Source organism: Entelurus aequoreus, linkage group LG01 (genome assembly GCF_033978785.1).
Source record: "Entelurus aequoreus isolate RoL-2023_Sb linkage group LG01, RoL_Eaeq_v1.1, whole genome shotgun sequence".
NCBI classification, from domain to species: Eukaryota; Metazoa; Chordata; class Actinopteri; order Syngnathiformes; family Syngnathidae; genus Entelurus; species Entelurus aequoreus.
In genome coordinates this window covers 47,188,025-47,204,391 of record NC_084731.1, presented here as the reverse complement: position 1 = coordinate 47,204,391, position 16,367 = coordinate 47,188,025, and the positions used below count along the sequence as shown (strand labels likewise).

Below are 16,367 nucleotides of genomic sequence, written 5' to 3'. Positions count from 1 at the left end.
CACGACAGCGACTCCGGCTGCCACGACAGCGACTCCGGCTGCCACGACAGCGACTCCTGCTGCCACGACAGCGACTCCTGCTGCCACGACAGCGACTCCTGCTGCCACGACAGCGACTCCGGCTGCCACGACAGCGACTCCGGCTGCCACGACAGCGACTCCGGCTGCCACGACAGCGGCTCCTGCTGCCACGACAGCGACTCCTGCTGCCACGACAGCGACTCCTGCTGCCACGACAGCGACTCCGGCTGCCACGACAGCGACTCCGGCTGCCACGACAGCGACTCCGGCTGCCACGACGGCGACTCCGGCTGCCACGACAGCGACGACTCCGGCTGCCACGACAGCGACGTCGACTCCTCCGGCTGCCACGGCGACGTCGACTCCTCCGGCTGCCACGGCGACGTCGACTCCTCCGGCTGCCACGGCGACGTCGACACCTACCGCTTCCACGGCGACGTCTCAGCGACCTCGAGTGGTCCGGCTGCGCAAGCAGCTCTTTCAGAGGTCAGGTAATGGACGCCAGTGGCGCAAACAGCAGCGACATCCAAGACTTTGTTGCAGGACTCAGAGGCTGCTGAACTTCTGGCGCCACTCACGCCCACCTTCTCAGCGGCCACGAATGTGGCCTTTCCGTGGTCGCCCGCCTCGGCGTTCCATTCGCCGCCGCCACTTGACTCGTCCCCGGTGGATTCGGGGACACATGGCCTGGCGACCCACCACCAAGTCCTCCCCCCGCCCGCCCTTGACTCGTGAACTTTTTGCTTGTTTTTTTTTTTCGGGTTCCAGTTGTTTTTTTTTGTTTTCAAGGGACATCTGGAATCTGTCCTTTTAGGGGGGGGTACTGTTATGATCCGCTGCCCGGATCATAGTTTTACGTTTTCAAGTCACATGTGTTTTCAGCACCTTGTTTTGTTTCTGTTGCCATGACGGCAGATTTTGCTCACCTGCCTCTGGTTAGCGTTTGGGACGCGCACCTGTTGCCCGAGCGCTAATCAGAGGGCTATTTAGTCTTTGCCCGGGCAGCACTCTGCCTGGCTTCCTAATTTGCTTTCACGCAACAGCTAACGGCCACTTTGTTTCCTGCTAGCTCTCATGCTATATTATTTTGCTTGCTAGCTCCCACGCTAGTCGTTTTTGTTTTTTCCTGTCTGAGTTAGTTCCTGAATAAATCATTTTTCCTACCTGCAACCTGTGTCCGAGCCCGTCTGCATCTTTGGGAGAACACCTCGCACCACGATGCGACCCGGTCGTTACAAGGAAGTCGATAACAGACAACCCGAACTGGCACTTAGCTGGGTTGACAATGAGCCCGTGTTGGCTAAGGCGCTGAAAAAGGGACCTGAGGTGGGTCACATGCTCGGCCTGAGAGGTGCTCGCGACCAGGATATCGTCCAAATAGACAAACAGAAACGGCAAATCACGTTCAACCGCTGGAAAGTCTGTGCGACACTCTTAAGGCCAAAAGGCATACGTAAAAATTCAAACAGTCCAAATGGGGTGAACCGGTACCTAATGATAGCCCCGGACGAGATCTACCTTAGAAAACACAGTTTTCCCAGCGAGGTTGGCGGAAAAATCTTGTATGTGGGGGACCGGATAACGGTCCGGGGTAGTCGCGTCGTTGAGTCTGCGGTAATCACCGCATGGCCGCCAACCACCTCCGGGCTTCTCCACCATGTGGAGGGGCGATGCCCACGGGCTGTCTGAGCAGCAAATGATCCCGAGGCGTTCCATGGTCTCAAATTCAGCTCTAGCGATGGAGAGCTTAGCAGGGTCCAGGCGCCGGGCTCGTGTGTGCACAGGGGGGCCCGTGGTGGCAATGTGGTTTTCCACACCATGCTTGGCGGTAGATGACGAGAACGTGGGCTGCGCCAGGGTGGGGAACTCAGCGAGGAGGCGCAGAAAAAACGTCTGCGGTGGGTAGCATGCTGGAAAGCCTGATGGAGTTCGTCGCGCTGAGACTGCACTTGTAGGAGCAGAACGTAATCGCATCCACCAAATGCCTGTTTTTTACATCCACAAGGAGGCCGAAAGCACGGAGAAAATCTGCACCGATGAGCGGCACCGTCACTTTAGCAGTCACAAAGTTCCAACTGAAACGCTGTCCACCAAAACACAGTTCCACGTACCGTATTCCATAAGAGCGGATAGGGCTGCCATTGGCCGCTTCCATGGGGGGGCCATGTGACTCAGACAGCATGTCCAACCTTGATGCTGGCAGGACGCTCCTCTGCGCGCCGGTGTCACACAGGAACCGTCGTCCAGAGAGGGAGTCCTGGATGAAGAGCAGCCTGCCAGTACTGCCGACGCTCATGGCCACTGCTGAGCGCCGGCCCCGGCGTTTCCCGGCGGCGGTCCACGAAAACTGCACGGGGGACGGCACCGCCTAGCTTTGGTCCCGAACTTTGCGTGGAAAAAACATAGTCCAGAATCCGGTTGCCGCCTGGGGGGCGCAGCAGCAGCAGCAGCGAGAGTGGAAGAATCTGCCACGGTTCTTTCTGTCTCAGCCGGAAGGAATGCAGCCACATAGGCCGGTTGGGAAGCTAAAAAAAACTTATCAGCTTCAGCAGCTAGTTCGCGGCAGTCCAAAATGGTGGTGTTGGCTAAAGCAGCCCGCACCTGAGTAGGCAGGAGTCTCAGGAAATACTGCACGAAGAAGAATCCAGGTCTGTGCTCACCTAAGAGTCCAAGCATGTTGTTCATTAGTTCAGAGGGCTTGCAATCGCCAAGCCCCTGCAACGAAAAAAGGCGGTTAGCTCGCTCCGCGTCGGAAAGATGAAATGTCTGTAAGAGGTGAGCCTTCAACGTGCGGTACTTGTTCCTCTCCGGTGGGTGCGTAATGGCGTTAACCACTTTGGTCGCCGTCGTGCTGCCGAGGGAGGACACGACATAATAAAACTTAGTGTCGTCCTCGGTGATACCACGCAGGGCAAACTGTGCCTCCGCCTGGGCAAACCATGCGGTCGCGGAAGTTTCCCAGAACTCGGGCAGCTTTAGAGAAACCGCATTCGCCGTCATGGTCAATAAGAATCACTGAATCCGTTCAGTGAAGCGTCGGGGTCACCAGTGTTGTGCTCGTAGCGTGAAAGATAAACAACTTGACGTGAAGTTGACACACAAAACGTGTGCGTCGTTTATTTATCAAAGCACAAACAAGAATGAACGCTTTCATCACAAACACTCAAATATTGCGGGAACAACAAACCCCCACCTTTGTGAGAATCTACTGACGGCCACTTAAAGGGGCCGCGCCGAATTACTCGCTCTTAACTGCACACAAAGAACAACATTGTCATGTACACAATAGAACGGTACGGTGCATGATGATGACAAAGTCAAATAACAGGTGTGGTGAATTATGTCCTTAAATAAACCGCTACAATATTGTATATATATTATAGACATAATATAATATATCTGTATATATATTATTCTGTACACATATTATGTATATATTCGTATATACAGTATGTTAGATTTTTTTTATCGCTATATTAGTCTATTTATACCTGCATTGTCCTTGCCATCCTTACACTTTCTATCATTGTAACTGAGCTACTGTGTTGAACAATTTCCCTTGTGGATCATTAAAGTTTGTCTAAGTCCAAGTCTAAGTCTAAGTCTTTACTTTTCTTACTTTCCTTACCTTCTATTACCTTCTATTACTTTCGCTTACCTTATTTTACCTCCTTCTTACCTATTTCAATCTATGTCTTACCCTGTCTTATCTTTTCTTCCCAAAATCTTACTTTCTGTTACGTACTTCTGACCTTCATTTACCATTTCTTACCAATGTCTTATCCTTTCCTTTAATTATCTTACTTTCCTTACCTTCTATTACCTCCTATTACCTTCTCTGACCTTATCTTACCTCCTTCTTACCTACTTCAATCTATGTCTTACCTTGTCTTACCTTTTCTTCCCAAAATCTTACTTTCTGTTACCTAATTCTGACCTTCACTTACCATTTCTTACCAATTTCTTATCCTTTCCTTTAATTATCTTACTTTTCTTACCTTCTATTACCTTCTCTTACCTTCTCTTACCTCCTTTTTACCTACTTCAATCTATGTCTTACCTTGTCTGACCTTTTCTTCCCTAAATCTTACTTTCTGTTACGTACTTCTGACCTTCACTTACCGTTTCTTTCCAATTTCTTATCCTTTCCTCTACTTGTCTTACTTTCCTTACCTTCTATTACCTTCTCTTACCTTACCTTCTCTTACCTTACCTCCTTCTTACCTACTTCAATCTATGTCTTACCTAGTCTTACCTTTTCTTCCCTAAATCATACTTTCTGTTACATACTACTTACATTCACTTGCCATTTCTAACCGATTTCTTATCCTTTCCTTTAATTATCTTACTTTCCTTACCTTCTATTACCTTCTATTACCTTCTCTTACCTTATCTTACCTTCTTCTTATCTACTTCAATCTATGTCTTACCCTGCCTTACCTTTTCTTCCCTAAATCTTACTTTCTGTTACCTACTTTTTACCTTCATTTACCGTTTCTTACCAATTTTGTATTCCTTCCTTTACTTATCTTACCTTGTCTTATTTTATCTTACCTACTTCTTACCTTCTCTTACCTTTTTGTTTCTAATTCTTACATTCTCTTACCTACTTCTTACCTTCTCTTGCCTATTTATTGTGCTCTCTTAACTACTTCTCTTACCTACTACTTACCTTCTGTTACATACCTCTTGCCTACTTTGTACCTTCTCTTACCTGCTATTTCTTATCTACTTTTTCAGAATCAGAATCCGAATCAGAAATACTTTAATAATCCCCGAGGGGAAATTAAGGTTTTCAGCACAATCCCATTCAAGAGCAGACAAACATTACAGGGAGACAGAACAGGATCGCTGACGGGTTAGCCAACTTCCGGCGGCCCTTACAAAAAAGGTGATAAACAGGTAAACACTGGGGAGGGGGATAGCGGGGGGTGAGGACAAATATATATATATTCAGTCTAAGCCTGGGCCCCTGGAGAGGGGTTCCAGACTAAGGCCAAGGGAAAAAAACCTCATAGCCATAGCACACATAAACATGTGTGTAAGAGGGAAACATCAAAGAACACAGAGGACATTAAAGACATTAAAAGAGCAGAGCTGATGCAACCAGCCACTTCTACAAACAGCCACAAAAGTAAAACAAAAACAACAACAACAACAAAAAACAATAACAACAACAACAAAAAACATATGCACTGTGGTGGCCTCTGCGGTGTTCCACGCCATTGTCTGCTCTGCCATCGTTTTTGCCTTTTCTTAGAGACGTCTTACCTTATCTTACTTTACCTTTTGTTTCCTACGTTTCCCCTTCTCTTGTCTAAAATCTTTTGCGGAACTGACTTACCTTGCAACATGCTTGCACCCTCCCTCAGGACGAGGCAGTGACACAAGCAAGTCAAGTTGCAAATGAAGCAGATTTCTGCGAGTGCGGCTGATTAATCACTTGTGGTTGGTCATTAGCGTGCCCAGCTTGAGCTCCCAGGAGAAAAGATATACTCACCCTTCCTAACTAGGAGGGTATTTGTTGTTACCCTGACGGCACAAACAGCATCACCTTCCTCCTCCGGCCCACAGCAGAAATATCAGTTTGCTATGAAGGAAGCTGCAGCATCCTTTGCTTAGCTGAGACAGAACTGTGGTGCAATGATAGACAGCACGATGGAGGAGGACATGGAGCTGGTGGGGATGGGACTTCGGATCTTGGTGTCCCCCATCCAGATAGCCTTTTACGTCCTCCTGGTAATGCTGGGCACCTTGGGTAACGCCACTGTCATCGGGGTGATCGGCAAAAGCGTGTACGTGGAGCACGGCCGGGGTCGTAACTCGGACATCATAATCATCAACATGGCCTTGTCCAATCTGCTGGTGTCGGTGATGAGGAACACACTGCTGGTCATCTCGGACACGGGACTGGAGGTGGGCGGGCATATTTGCAAATGTGAATCTTTGCGTAATGTGACTGTGTCCTGCTTCCTCCCCAGTTGTATTCATCCAAGGAGTGGTGTCAGTTCCTCATGGGCGTGTGGGTGTGGCTGCGCTCGGTCAACGTGTGGTCGACGCTCTTCCTCAGCGCTTTCCACCTCCAGACCCTAAGGAGGGTGGCTCCCACCATTGGTACCCTGCGAGGACCCCGAGGCGCTCCGAGTACCCTCCTGATCAATCTGGCTTTCATCTGGCTGCTCAACTTTATATACTCCATTCCTGCGTATATCTTCTCCACAAGCGGCAACGTGAACAGCACAGAGGTGAAACGTACATGTTCTTATTTCCTTCCAAAATGTTCATTCAATTTGACACAACGGGAAATCATCAACAATTTATTCCACCAAATCAGTGTAATTTCCTTGTTCCAACGCTCTTTAAACACTGATAATACACATATCGGCCCATTTTTTTGACTTTTTTGCAAAGTTTCTTACTCAAAGATGACTAATTTGAGTAACAGGACTGAAAGTACAGTAACAGGAGTGAATTTTAGCTCAGAATTATGTCCACATGGAATTTACGCTATGACAGTAGACATATTACAGTGATTCAAAAATATCCAATATAATCAAATATACGGAAAAATAAATGTGTGAACCTACCCTACAGAGAATATGAATGATGCAACTTCAAAAATGTGACTTGTGTAACGTGTTCGACTAACAGGACTGAGTGTAAAATCCCAGGGACGATGTGAATTATTTTTTTTTAAAAATCATCAATTCAAAGTATAGTTTGGATAGGGACTAACCCAATGTTAAAAAATTACAACATTAGGGATGGATTTATATCATATTGTAGTTATATATTAAGTGTCAAGGTAAAGTCAAATATTAGGAAGCGGAGTCCAGTAATGTTTAAGGTTGTGTAATTGAATCTTATAAATTGTATTAATTAAATATACCATAAGATCAATGTGCAGGACATTTTGATTAATAAACTTAGACTTAGACAAACGTTATTGATCCACAAGGAAAATTGTTCCCCACAGTAAGGATGGAAAGGATAATGCAGGTATAAAGTACACTGAAAATGTACCACAGTAGCAATCTAACATATATGTAATATTTACATATTATATATACAGTATATAATACATACTGATATATTGTATTATTATATTATATTATATTTGTATACAATATATAACAAATCCCAATTACCATGTACAATATTACAGTATATGTAACGGCTGCAGCAAAAAAAAAGAGCGTGGATCCAGCAGAAAATATACATTATAAACAAAGAGAGTTAGCTAACATAGAAGCCGTCAGGTAATAGACAGATATCATCTATTGCTCTATGGTGAGTGTTTATACAGCAATAGTATATAATATAATAAGATAAAATATAATATATATTTTGCAGTTAGATTATCATGCATTACACATTTTTAACAGATTTGCTAAAATGGCTTAAAATGTACCTCATTAGGCAACCACCCATTTACTGACCATTTTCTGATTTTTTTTTTTATTTCATTATTTTATTTTCTCAATTTTTCTCCATAATGCATTTTTTTTATTTAAAGCATGTAGCGACCATTTTGTTATTGTCATTCTTTTTTTTATTATTCTAAAAACCAATCCAATATGCTGAGAAGTTATATATTCTTGAATTTAAAAAAGTTGCGTTATTTCTACTTTTTTCTCCTTATGTTACACTTGTTTTTAATAATTGTATTTTTCTTTTCTTGTTTGAATGTAATTTTAGAATGTGCAGCGGGCGAATTAAAAATAAGCTGCAAGCAAGGCAACATCAAAACTCAAAAATGATCCAAGGGTGTGAAAAATGCAGTCAGTAAAGTTGCTTAATTCAACCTATTTTTATTTATTTTAAACAGCACCATCTAGTGGATGTAGTTTGACATTGTGCCTCTACATTGAGCTTTTTGCACTGCACTTTACTCTCCATTCCTTTTCCTCCTTTTTCCAGACTTTAATGCTGGTGAGCAGCACAACACGCCCCCTGCTGGGCTGCGTTTGGAACTTCCCGTCTTCCTTCAGCGGCCTGTCCTACGCCACCACCTCCATGGTGATCCATGAGACCATCCCCATCATTCTGATGGCCTTCACCAACTTGGGCTCCCTCTACACGCTCTACACGCACGGCAGAGTGCGCAAGTCGGTGCAGGACACCCACGTCATCAAGCGAGTGCCGGCTGAGAGACGAGCAGCCAAGGTGAGAACATTTCATTTAACGTTATCTTCGAATGTCCATACATTTGTTCCACTGAAAGCCGTATACTGAAATAGGAAACGAAACAGTGACCGCTTTGATATTATTAACCGTTTGTATTTAAATGGACCGCTCGTGTTGACCCAATGAGGATATAAAAAAAGGGGTCAGTTTACGTCAAGGGTGTCAAACTCATTTTAGATGGGGGGCCACATGGAGAAAAATCTACTCTCAAGTGGGCCGGACTGGTAAAATCACGGCACGATAACTTAGAAATAAAGACAACTTCAGATTGTTTTCTTTGTTTAAAAATAGAACAATCACATTCTGAAAATGTACAAATCATAATGTTGTTGTTGTTTTTTTTACACTTACATGTTGCAGTTAGGCAGCACGGTGGGACAGGGGTTAGTGCATGTGTCTCACAATACGAAAGTCCTGAGTAGCCCTGAGTTCAATCCCGGGCTCGGGATCTTTCTGTGTGGAGTTTGCATGTTCTCCCCGTGACTGCGTGGGTTCCCTCCGGGTACTCCGGCTTCCTCCCACCGCCAAAAACATGCAGCTGGGGATAGGTTGATTGGCAACACTAAATTGGCCCTAGTGTGTGAATGTTGTCTGTCTATCTGTGTTGGCCCTGTGATGAGGTGGCGACTTGTCCAGGGTGTACCCCGCCTTCCGCCCGAATGCAGCCGAGATAGGCTCCAGCACCCCCCGCCACCCCAAAAGGGACAAGCGGTAGAAAATGGATGGATGAATGTTGCAGTTAATAGTATTCTATCTTTATTTGTCGTTATTTATACTTTCTGAATAAATTCTGTGATAATGTTCATCAGTCAACTCATTGGTGTTAATTTTCAATCTATAAAGATAAAAAAAATAATATCAAAATCAAATTACAGGATGTTTTTTATGTAGTTTGCTCATTTCCTCGACTGGTGCACTAACATCATGTGGTTTATTTTATTTTTATATTCAGCATAATCTACAAATTTACAAAGAATTGCTATTGCGACATCTTGTGGACAAAATGTCCGCTTATTTTTATACTTAGCAAACTCATCCCGCAGGCCGGATAAAACCTGTTGGCGGGCCTGATTCAGCCCGCGGGCCTTACGTTTGACACCCCTGGTTTACGTCGACATATATTGCATTAGTGTTAACGTCATCATGATCACAACAGCAACATAACTACTGTATAGTTACACAGCATTAAAACAAGCATTTACTGCTTAGTGCAAAATAGGCTTCAAAATTAAAGCATGGCAGTAATACCTGGATTCTACCACAGCAACTAACAAAATAAACCAATTTAATTTATTTTCTTTAGATTATTAGCCACCAGAAGAAAGATTTGTGTCTTTTAGTGAAGTGTATTTCTGGTTTTGTCACCCCCTCCTGGGCAGGAGGGCTACACGGCTGGATCAAAAGAGACGTCGGAGACTCTTTGCTGAACAAAAAGTTGCTTTATTACAAGCGAGCGTCATTAAACAGGTCTGCAGTACCCGGAGGAGCCTAAGTCAAAAAATGAAGGACTCCTAACCGGGAGAGGCCGAACCACAGTCCTATATCCCTTCTTCCTGCGTCTGGGTGTGTGTTGATTCAGAAGAACACAACCTGACCATGTAAGGAGATGTTCATGTGACAGTGTCTGAAAAACAACTCATTTAAGTCATAATTTAAATGTTGGCTTTGAGCTAGACAGGTAGTCTTTTCTCAAGAATACGGCTATCACTTTTGCATTCCGAAGTCCCAATTAAAGCCTCTTTTCCTACGAGAAGTGATCCAATCCACCTGGAAATATCAAACTAAGGGGCCTTATCTTATTATGTGCTCAAACTGAAATACCACTATTTAATGAAACTTGGTGGTTCACCTTCCCCAAGTTGGATATAAATCTTCACCATAAGCAAACCATGATATGAGTTAATTAATTCACTTCATTAGTAAGGACTTACAACCGATGTACATGCAGCTTTGTTCGATAAAAGTATAACATATTATATGAATACACAATAATCTTAATAGAGATATGCACAAATTGAGAAAAACCATGTCAACGAACAAAAATCCTTTATTACGTCAACATTCTCATTGTGCTTGTGGACAAAATCACAAATCTATGTTCAAATTTTTCACTTCCGGCAATGCCGACAACCACTTATGTGGACGTCAGTCAGCCAATCCAAGGTGAGTTGAGTAGGTAGGTAGGTAGGTAGGTAGGTCTTTATTGTCATTGCACAAGTACAACAAAACTTTGTTTTTAGCACAAACCCGTTCAAGATTACACAAATAAACAGTGTACAGGGTTACAGAACAGGAACGCTGATGGGTCGCCACTAGGGATGATGTTTGATAAGAAATTATCGAGTTCGAGTCTATTATCGAATCCTCTTATCGAACCGATTCCTTATCGATTCTCTTATCGAGTCCAGATAGGTTGTTGTATATGGAAAAAAACACACAATATTTGGTTTAACAAAAGCTCACTTTTATTAAAAAATAAAACAATTTAATCTAAAAAATAAATAAATATTGTCTGTTGCCCCCCTAAAAAAACAAAATAAATAAATATTGACTGTTGTTACCCAAAGTATATTAAGTGGGATTTTTCAGAAAAACAAATATATAAGGTAAAACAAAAACAACCTGTCTCTGTGATCACTATAGGTGTATAAATAATACTAGTGTTAAATAAAATCAGTCCCTTGGGCACAAAACTGAAAATAATACAGCTCTCCAAAAAGTGCACTTCTGCTGCTATTTGACATAACTGTTTGTTATGATGCTTTGACATTTTTGCACTTTATTTCTTTATTGAAAGAAAATTCTATGAAGAGAAAAGTTGTTTGCAAATGTGGTTACAATGCTAAAAAATGAAAAGTTAAAGCTAAAAAAAGAAATACACTTTATTGAGTTAACATTATTTCTTTATAGGGGAAAGATGTTATGAGCTAGGGAATATAACAACTACACTACCCATCATGCAACGGGAGTGACGAGCATGCGCGGTAGCCCCAAAAAGTGTTGCATGTCGTCACCCGTGAAAGTAAACGTCAAGAACTCAGCCAACACGCCTCGTCTGCATTATTTATAATTAGACAGACAACACATATACAGTGTGATTTTGTTTTGTTTACAAGAAAAGAAAACCAAAAGTTGAAAAAGGGAGATCATGTCATATATGTATGTGCTGCGGTTGTTTTAAGAACGTTGCGACAGCTGCCGTAAAGGAGGTGCGTTGCTAGCCTGGTTGCTATGTTTCCGGTGGGTCGTAGAAGTGTTCTTCATGTGTTTGTACCCTGCTCAAATCTCCCAGTAAAGTTATTCATTGGATTATACCTTTTGTTTTGAACTTTATTACACCTTGGAGCACTTTTTCCCGTCCATTTTTTTCCTGCTTTCGCTATCTGCGCCTAATGACTGAGCTACATGACTGATTTCTTGTGATGTCCCACGGAGCATTTCTGGTCGGGACGGGATTCGTTCCGAGGGGTTCGAATAAAGAACCAACTCTTTTTCTTTACTATAGTGGTCTCGATAACGGGTACCGGTTCTCAAAAAGGGATTCGAGTCCGAGGACTCGGTTCTTTTCTTATCGAACAACCGGGAAAACCGGTTTCGAGTATCATCCCTAGTCGCCACTATGCGCTCCATAAAAGATGGGGAAAAGGTAAGCGATGGGGGAGGATGAGTAAAAAAAATACAATCTAGACTAAGTGGGGGAAAACTCCATAGCAAAGCACATATACATATTTAAACATACAACTCGAGTCTTGCAACAGAGGGGAGAGAGTGGGGGCTACGGTGGGGGGTGCAGCTCTTCAGGCGCTGCCCAGCCGTCCATCACACTAAGGGATTTGCGTATTTTTTTGGGATGCATGTGTTTGTGTTAGCCTGCCGCGTGTCTCTGTTCCGCGGCCTTGGTGTTGTTGCAGCCGCCAGTCAGTCCAAAGTCAACAACAACAGGTGTGTGTCCATGAGAGACAAGAAGGGAGTTTGTTGTGTCTTCGCTGCACTGTCCTTCAGGAGAGTCTCGAAGCCAGGGAAACAATCCAGGTTGGTATGTTTTGTATGCGAATGAAAATAAAATTTGCTTTTCACTCTAAATTGTCTATGACTGGTCCTCAAATTCATCCTGCAGGGATGTTCAATGTTTTGAAGGAGAACTGAGTGACTCCCCGACCACGCCTACTCTGTTGTGATCGGTCAGGGGTCGAGGGTATAGGCTACACCACTGCTCCTATCTGTATAAAGACACACCTCCTTGAAAATATCAGTAAACAGAACTAGAATTGGATATTGGATACAATTGGATGAACAAAGCAGCTGTTCGGGAAGTGGAAAACTAAAAAAAATGTCTTATTGCTGTTTTGTTATTGTTTAAATACACAGTTCTTACATCTGAAAAAGCATTTCTTGCTGCCATTTTTAAGAAAAATCTACCAAGGGTACAAAGCAGGTGTCGGAGTTTTTCCTCTACACGTTGATTGATATCAGGTGCTCACTGTTCCTGTGCAGGTGATCCTCGCCCTTATCATGCTCTTCATCGTGTCGTGGGGCACCAGCATTATCTCTGTCAACTACTTCAACTACAACCGCGGCTCGTCGGCAGAGTTCCTCCTGGTCATCGCTCGCTTTGCCAACATCATCTTCATCGCCATGTCGCCCATGGTGCTGGCGGTAGGCCACCGGCGGCTACGTTCCTTCATCCGCTCTGTGCTCTCTCACTGACGCAGGAACGCCAGGTGCACCTGGCCCGGGTGTTGCCAACCGCCAGACACAATATTAGGTACACCAGCCTCGCATCAAGACGATAAACTTCACTGTTTGGAATATTTTGATTATTTAAGCAGCTAATATGTGTACAGTATTATCAATCCTTTTTTTTTTTTTTTTTGCAGTGGATTAAGTGTACCTAATATTGTGATTACACATCAAATTCAACTCCAGAAATTAATATTGTTGATGTAGTGTAACACATTATTGGCATACACTTGTCTTGTAATTGGTTATTAATAATTCATAAGGTTGTATTAATCATTGAGTGGTAATTATTAACTTAATAATTTTCATAGATAATAATTATTGGGGATTCAAAACATTAATAATGATGGGGTGCTATTATTATTCATAATAACTCATAACATTTATAATAAACGTAGTTATTAATCATTCATATCAAATAATCATAGTGCTGCTTAATATACAGTATATATGCATTTCTGTATGATTATTAAGATACCATTTTAAATAAAAGGATAGTTTAAATCAATTTCATTTTTGCAGCGCTTGTCTTGGATTAAGTGTACCTAATAATATGACTTCAGATCAAATTCAACTGAAAAGATTAACTTTGTTGATGCATTGTTAATTTTGCATTGAAAATCAAACAACACATTATTTGCAAACACTAGGTTAAAATTAATTATTAATAATGTATAACATTGTGATAATAATTAAACGTCAATTATTCACCCAATCATTTTCACCAATAGTCATTATTAGTTATTTATGACATTAACGATTGGGTGCTAATATTTTTCTAAATAACTCATAACATTTTATTTGTTATTTATAACTCATAAGAATTTATCATAAAGTGCTTTTTATTATTCCTTTTATTTTCTGTATGGTTATTAATAAGGTAATATAATGACAATCAAATTAATCTAATGATAATGATTATTTTTATTGTTTTTAATTTATATTTATTAACTCCAGGGATATTTGTGCAGCAAATATATTTCAGATTATTTGCGTTGGAAATCCTAAACGTAATCTATTAGTTAAAATATATAAGTCGCAACGTAGCCTACTCAGTGGCCTTGTGGTTAGAGTGTCCGCCCTGAGATCAGTAGGTCATGAGTTCAAACCCTGGCCGAGTTATACCAAAGACTATAAAAATGGGATCCATTACCTCCCTGCTTGCCACTCAACATCAAGGTTTGGAATTGGGGGTTGTATCACCAAAATGATTCCCGAGCGTGGCCAGTGCTGCTGCTCCCCTCACCTCCGAGGGGGTGAACAAGGGGATGGGTCAAATGCAGAGGGTAATTTCACCACACCTAGTGTGTGTATGACTATCAGTGGTACTTTAACTTTAAAGGACTCATTTGAATTTGATTTTTTTCCAATTTATATATTTTTGTCCTGAAAGTTCTGAACTCCGGTTTCACTGTAAAATAAAAAAGTTGAGAAAACGCAAATTTTCAAGGCAACAAGATTTTTGCGTTTTCTCAACTTTTGACTACTGCTGGCCAGACACTGTTTTGGTAGTTAAACATAGTGAAACCTTATTTCTGAGTCTGACTAACTTGAAAACTATCATTAGTCCAACAATTGCAAATTGTATTTCACTATTTAGCAGTAGTCAAAAGTTGAGAAAACGCAAAAATCTTGTTGCATCATGTTGCCTTGAAAATTTGCGTTTCTCAACTTTTTTTTTTTTTTACAGTGCATGCCAGCAGTGTACAGATGTGACATTATTGACGGAATTATCCCTGTAAAATGGGCAAGGCCCCTGGATTGGACGTAATGAACGAAGTTGATTGACTAATAATACTCACCATGCTTTAACTCTCACTTTTGTGAGTTTTCTGCTTGTGAACAACAAAAACCGTTTGTTTTTTCTGCTCCTCAGCCGGTGGCGCTTTAGTGTTGGTGCGGTGCCATTTAAGAAGTCCGGACCAGCCCATCGCCATGCCCACGATCCTCTTCCGCAGCTTACCATGCCCCAGGGCTACAACCAATGGACAGAAGCCCACGAACAGCGAGGCAGAGAAGTGGGCCACGGTCAGCAGGCCCTCGGCGTGATGCCCCCTGTCGTGGTTGTAGTAGGTCACAGCAGCCACCTGCAGCACCCAGCAGACCACGAAGAGCGACACCATCAACATGATTACGTGCGCCGCCTTTCGCTCGCTGGACACATGCTTGTCCAGCTCGCCGTGCTCCCCGGCCGCCGTCACCGCCCTGATGTGCTTGGCCAGGGAGTGCAGAGTGGCCAAGTTGGTACACACCATCAGCACCAATGGCAGCACCTCGTTGAGGGCCAACGACGCGGAGGCGAACGCCGCCCCTTGCTGGCTGGAGGGAAACTCCCATATGCAGCCCAGCAGAGGCCGGGTGGTGCAGCTGATCACCATCAGTTCCACAGTGGCGTTCCCATGGACATGGGTGCTGTAGACCAGAGCCGGGACCGAGAAAGCCAGGTTGGCACCCCACACTATCCCCAGGACAATCCACACCCGACGCCTTTCCCGCTGCTGGGCCAGGGGTCCGAAGTTGACTTGATGCCGCCTGAGGGTGGTGCAGTGGAAGACGCTAAGCGTCAAGGTCACCCAGCAGCCCACAGCTCGCCACCACACCCACAGCAGCATGAAGACCCGACACCAACTCGGAGACAGACTCACGTTCAAGCCCAAGTCCGACACAAAGATGGGAACGGTGCGGAACAGCGAGGTGAGAAGGTTGGCCAGCGAAAGGTGCACCAAGATGGTGTCCGAGGGACGGAGTCTCCTCGATGGACTCTGGGTGGAAGCCTGAACCACCTGTGAGGAAGACCAGGGGGAATAAGCACAACCGCTCACCTCAACGTGACGCTTTAGTTGGTCTCACCACGTAGATGACCAGGACATTTCCCAGAATGCCACAAAACACCAGCAGCCCAAACAAAATAGCGTCCACAGTGAGGGCGGCCGACATGGCCTCGCGTGCATGGCGGCGTTGTTGGCTCGCCAGATTCTCTCACGGTGGAAGCTGCTGTGGTTTTATATTCGCACACGCTGCATTAAAGGTTCGCTGACGAGCCTCAAGGCGCATTAGGTTTGGCCGAGGTAGACATTTTCCACCGGCGCCCTCTGCCTCACCGATCAGACGTCTGAACAAGCACGTTTGCTCGCTAGCAGATCTCATATCTGATGGCGGCTTAAACATGATGCTGGGCCAAATGGGACAAAATGAAATAAATACTTACTTAAATGTGTCATTAAATTTTAATAATCTAAATACATGAATGTATTGTAAAAATGTGTTGTTAATTTATTTAATGTAAAATTACATTTAATTATTTAACTAATTATTCATTTAATTATTTCACAATTTAATTAACTATTTCATGATTTAATTATTTATTTAATTATTTAAAATCTCAGTCAATGGGCGGGGTTACCACAAATCCATAGTCC

General features: G+C 43.4%; 2 protein-coding genes across 2 annotated transcripts; one reads left to right on the top strand and one right to left on the bottom strand.

The window, feature by feature from the left end:
• The first annotated feature begins 1,759 nt into the window (after positions 1–1,759).
• On the top strand, positions 1,760–12,915 carry LOC133630441 (olfactory receptor class A-like protein 4). The gene is made up of 5 exons (XM_062022068.1): positions 1,760–1,789; positions 5,698–5,937; positions 6,003–6,266; positions 7,942–8,187; positions 12,703–12,915. The coding sequence occupies exons 1-5, from the start codon at positions 1,760–1,762 to the stop codon at positions 12,913–12,915; spliced, it is 993 nt and encodes a 330-aa protein (XP_061878052.1).
• Positions 12,916–14,756: 1,841 nt separating this feature from the next.
• LOC133634110 (olfactory receptor class A-like protein 4) lies at positions 14,757–15,885 on the bottom strand. Its single transcript, XM_062027424.1, has 2 exons — positions 15,799–15,885; positions 14,757–15,731 (listed from the first exon to the last, which is right to left on the bottom strand). Exons 1-2 carry the CDS (start codon positions 15,883–15,885, stop codon positions 14,757–14,759), a joined length of 1,062 nt encoding a protein of 353 aa, XP_061883408.1.
• Between the last annotated feature and the right edge of the window lie 482 nt (positions 15,886–16,367).

Coding starts and splice junctions, on each gene's coding strand:
- LOC133630441 (XM_062022068.1), top strand. CDS start 1,760: ATGGAGAGCTTAGCAGGGTCCAGGCGCCGG. Junction 5,938..6,002: donor TCTCGGACACGGGACTGGAG/GTGGGCGGGCAT, acceptor CTTCCTCCCCAG/TTGTATTCATCCAAGGAGTG. Junction 8,188..12,702: donor CTGAGAGACGAGCAGCCAAG/GTGAGAACATTT, acceptor GTTCCTGTGCAG/GTGATCCTCGCCCTTATCAT.
- LOC133634110 (XM_062027424.1), bottom strand. CDS start 15,885: ATGTCGGCCGCCCTCACTGTGGACGCTATTTTGTTTGGGCTGCTGGTG. Junction 15,732..15,798: donor ATGTCCTGGTCATCTACGTG/GTGAGACCAACT, acceptor TCTTCCTCACAG/GTGGTTCAGGCTTCCACCCA.